Genomic DNA, 5,057 nt, shown 5'->3' on the forward strand with positions numbered 1-5,057 from the left:
ATACTGTGCTGGTTTTGAAAACAAAATCAACATATCCTTTTTTCACTGCCCTTCTGGAAACGTAACATCCATGTGCTGTTGTTGAAGTAGTCATACAACTTTTATGTGTTTTGTGTTTTCCACATGCACTTTCTCATTGGCAATAAGCGGTGGCCTTTACTAATTAGCCACAATGCAGTAATACACTTAGTCCCTTTTTATTTGTTTTTCAGACTCAGATTTTCATTACTTGTAATGATAGTCATTTACCTGCGGGGACACATTCACTTTTTTCTTTGGCTTTCACTGTTTTTCTCTTCCTATTTAACGGCTTTACATATTTTGGTTGTTATGGAATGTGACAGCAAATCCAGTTTGACTAAAACCTACCTTACTTATCTCTTTTAACTTTGGAGTCTTACAGACTCTATTATTTGTCCTTAAACTATACGAGTTCTTTCCTTTATTTTGCAGGCCTGGATTTTTACAAATTGAGACAGAATATTAATTTTAACCATAATCTAAATTTCCTTTCTTTGACAGCCTGGGACTGCGACATTATTCAGCTAACTTGCAGCGACCTCCTACATGGGAGAACGAACTTCTGCACTTACATCATGTCATCAAAACCCATCCAAACGCAATCCTCGGAAGTCAATGGGTTAACCATCGTCAATGGCATTTTGAAACAGAACGGAAATATTGTCCAAACCGTCTCTTTAGAAGAAGGAGTATTGCAGTTCATCGAGCATCTGCAAGAAAACACCATACTGATTTCTCACAACACCTACTGTTTCCAGTCACACCATCTAATCAGGAACATCCTTCATGAAAAGAAATTTTTACTGGAACGACTTCAAGAGAAAGTCATTGGATTTTCTGACAGTTATAAGATCTACTTAGATCTTTTCCCCAGATATGGGCCAAAAGAACTCCCTTCTTACAAGCTTTGGAATCTTATCAGTTATTTTTCCAAGGGTTTTAAGAACCCAGCTTTCCAAAAGCCAGCCCATGGCAAGGACAACCTGATGAAAATCAGAAATCTTGCAGAACTCCTTCGCTTCCACAACCTCACAGACGAGAAACGACTCATGATGATCTACCAATTCAGCATGACATTTGATTCCGTTGTCGATGTCGTTAAGTATCGGAATACAATAAAGAAAAATGAAAAGACGTTTGCAGATATGGTTCAGGAGAAATATTTGAGTAAGAAGATGGCCCAAACCATGGCGAGGTCTGGTCTCACTCTGCAGCATCTTCGGCGAGCGTATGAATATGGTGGGCTTGATTGCCTTATCGAGTTGCTAAATCCTAGAATAACCAAAAATCGCAAAGTGATTGGAAAAATTTATGCTTACTGTAAAAAGATGATTTAATGTTGCCCTATGAAGGTCCTGGTGATGTCAAGTCTAAGCCCATGATAACCTTCCTTTTATGCCAAGAGCATTTCTGAACTGGTAGGTCCTCATCGAGTCAATTGTTAACATGGAAATTGTTGTTGAACCTTTACTGGTCCATTAAGAAAGTAGCCAATGCTCACCATGTCCTAAGATATGACTGAAACAAGAAATGAAAAAGTTGCTCCTGCTATATTTACAAACATCACAGAGCAGCATGAAGCCAATCATCTTCCGATTTCTTAGATGATATCATTAACTTCAGAGAAAGACTAAACTTTACTGATGATACTTAGGTTTTAAGGAGACTATCAACACAGAAGAATTTTTTTATCTTTGTTAATCTCTGAGTAGAAGGAATGACCCGAGGTTTGATGAGATTTTCTTTCCCTTCACTTGAACCTTAGACGATGCTGCCGTTGGGGCACGAGTTGGGGCTAGTGCTAGAGCACAGTAAGGTATTGGAAATTTGGAGCATGGCTGGTAAAAGAACAAGGGACATATATAAACAGATATGCAGATGAGTTGATAAAATCTTCTATATAAAGATTACAGCAACCATGGATCAGATTCGGTAAGTATTCTATTAGTACAAAAGACATGTAATACAAGTCATGAATAAAGACAATCATCTGTCACATTAATGATTTCACTTTCTCATCTGTCACATTAATGATTTCACTTTCTATTACAAAATAATAGTAATAATAATGATAATATTATGTAACAGCAGTTCAAAGTTCATTTTGTTCCTTCACTTTTCGGTAGTTCTTGCTAAAATTTACAAAAGGCAAATGAAGCCAGGAGTACAATCATGTCGTATTTATATCCTTAAGTGGGCTAGCAGAGTTTTCATGAATTTTTCAATTGGTGGTTGAGTCCATGGAGCTCTTCCTGCTGGCTGGGAGTGGAATGATTCATCAGGGACAGCCTGGCGGAGTGCTGAAGGCGCTGATTGGCTGGTGCCAGGTCTCAGTATTCCTTATGGGGTGCATTGTTTGAAGTAGCAGGTGGTTGAAGGGTTGTCCCAAGGGAGGTGCCTTGCTGTTCTCCTGATGATGATTGGGAGAAGGGACTCCTGGGTTGTTCAACGATGATTTTCACTGGAGGATAGCTAGGGCCTCCTTATATTGGGGGCAGCAATGGTTGATGTTGCCATTTAGGGTCCTTGTGATTCTTACGATCTTCTGGCATTGAGGGGAGTGCAGCTATGTTTCCTCTTGTAGTGCTGGTAGACCATCCCTTCCTGTAGGTGGACAGCAATCCTCTTGGAGAGGCGAGTCACAGTCATACAGATGTAGGAATGGCTGCATCCATTCTAAGGAAACAATATTTAGTAAACTACTCCTCTCCTCTTCATGGGACCATTGCTAGCGATGAGACTGTTCCCCATGAGGCACTGGGCAGTCTCCCAACCCTTATAGTAGAGCATAAGGTCAACTTTTTTGTCTGCATTGGTGGGGGTTACATGGGTACTCTCTTCAGGGTTGCCTTGTCTTTCTTATTGGAAGTGTTCAGGTACACTGTTCATCCTGGAACACCACTTCTGATGACCTAGAACAGGTCACCCAAACCCTGGTGGATAGCGGGTACTCTTACCATCAGTTTGCCAGGGTGATGAGAAATGCTGTCATCAGGTGAAACAGACAGAAGAATCACGCCATCTGCGAGCATGAGAGGACCACTAAACTGTTCTATAGTGGCTACATGAACACTAAATATAAGAGAGATGAGGTAGCCCTGAAAAACATCATCATTGTTCATGTAACCACCATCGATGAAGAAAAAATAGTCGACCTTACGAACTACTATAAAGATCACAAGACTACCCATTACCTCATGAGGAACAGCCCTGTTGCTACCAATGATCCCATGAAGAGGAGAGGAGCATTTCATTAAATATCTTGTCCTGAGAATGAATAATGCTGTTCCTACATTGGTACAACTATTATTTGCCCCTCCAAAAGGGTTGCCATCCACATGCAAGACGGGCCAGCCTACCAGCATTATGTGAGGGAGCATGGCAACGCCCACAAAGCCAGCAGATTGCACAGAAACCAAAGATCCGAGATAGTGACATCAGCTATTGCTGCCTCCAATATGAGGAGGCCCTCACTATACTCTGATGGAAACCAAAACCGTCACTGCATGTGATCCAGGAGACACTTTTTCTCCCATTTATCACCAGGAGGACAGCAAGGGGCGCCCCTGGGTGACCCTGCAGCCACCTGCTATTTCGAATAGTGTGCCCTACAAGGAGGACTTCTGGGACCTGTCACCAGCCAATCAGCGCTCTGCTAGGCTTTCCCTGATGAACTATCCCGTTCCCAGCGAGCTGGAACAGCTCCTCAGGCTCGACAGCCAATCAAAAAAAACCTCTGAAAACTCTATGCCAGTTTGCGCATATAAATATGACATGACTATACCTCTGGGTTTAAGGGCTGCTCTATAAGCAAGAGCTCATGCTGGCACAACGCCAGCTCAGTCAAAACAACAACCTCTAGCTTCATTTTCCTTTTGCAGATGGCAGAAAGAACTACCAACACTTTAATTAATAAATGAACTTTGGAATTGTTATATAATTTACCTGCTGCTATGAAGAAACTCATTTGAGAGATTGAGAAATTACAATATAAACTCAGCAGCATGCCGACGGCCATTCTTTTTAATGAATTTTGTCTGCAAGAGGGCTTCTCCCGAAATAATAATAATAATAATAATAATAATAATAATAATAATAAAAGGACATCTGCTGGCTCATATGAACTGGAACTAATCTGATGTATCACGCAGAATATATTCACCAGTTGTCACGGGACCACAGTAAAAAGTTTTTTGTATTGTGAATGGCGGGGCTGGGATTGGGGCCTACAGTGACATAGGTACACCTCCCGAACTTTAGTTACTCAGATTGGTCCTACTGTATTACCAATTTTATATGCGAAAACCTCGAAGTCATCTGAAGGTAACATGAGGCAGAAAATATTCTTCTTTAGTTTTTATTATAAGCCACGCTGCTATCCTAATTGGAGAAGCAGAATGCTAAAACTGTGCCCAAGGCGGCCAATATGGAACGCAGCCCAGTTCAGAAGCTGAATCTGAGAAGCGAAAGATAATCTTTGAAAGAGTAATAACAATTAACAATCAATAAGATATATGGCAAAGTCAAATAAATAAGACCAATAACAAAGACACCAAAAAGTTACACTCATGCCAGCCTGCTCAGCATCATAACTTTTGCACCAGGTTTGAACTGCTGAAGCTCCGACGATTCAGTTACAAGGATTCAAAAGATCTTTACACAGTTTGGTCATAAGAAGACTAAAAACTCTGGAAAACTTTGTGGCCCTGATCCCCACACACGAAAAAAAGCAAGATTGCTACAGTTAATTGCAGATCCAATGCTTCGTGGTGAAGAGTACTGACTAGGAAGCTGTGCTTGCAAAGAGTGATCAGAATGATGAAGTATCTAATACAGCAAGCACAACAATACGGGGAAAGGAAAATAATTGTAACGATATAAGTTGGAAGACGAGAAATGCACGCCAAGTTGTTTTCACGAAAAAAAAAAAATTTATTCTTTCACTTCAAGAAGGACGCGAAGGATAACTTTGTCAAACTTTAAGCAGGTTAAATTAAGAAGGAATGGCAATAATAAAAATAAAGGAAGGGATGCGG

General features: G+C 40.7%; 1 protein-coding gene across 4 annotated transcripts in view; it reads left to right on the top strand.

Annotated features, from left to right (window-relative positions):
- Nucleotides 1-1,748, top strand: part of LOC136851323 (uncharacterized) — a 26,300-nt gene extending 24,552 nt beyond the window's left edge. For all 4 annotated transcript variants that reach the window (XM_067125354.1, XM_067125353.1, XM_067125355.1 and 1 more), the window contains one exon: nucleotides 523-1,748. In XM_067125354.1, coding sequence (XP_066981455.1) covers nucleotides 523-1,358 — 836 coding nt within the window. In that variant the 3' untranslated portion in view covers nucleotides 1,359-1,748. The remainder of the gene's footprint in view (nucleotides 1-522) is intronic.
- Nucleotides 1,749-5,057: the final 3,309 nt, after the last annotated feature.

The sequence above is a fragment of the Macrobrachium rosenbergii genome, chromosome 23, assembly GCF_040412425.1.
Source record: "Macrobrachium rosenbergii isolate ZJJX-2024 chromosome 23, ASM4041242v1, whole genome shotgun sequence".
Lineage (NCBI taxonomy): Eukaryota > Metazoa > Arthropoda > Malacostraca > Decapoda > Palaemonidae > Macrobrachium > Macrobrachium rosenbergii.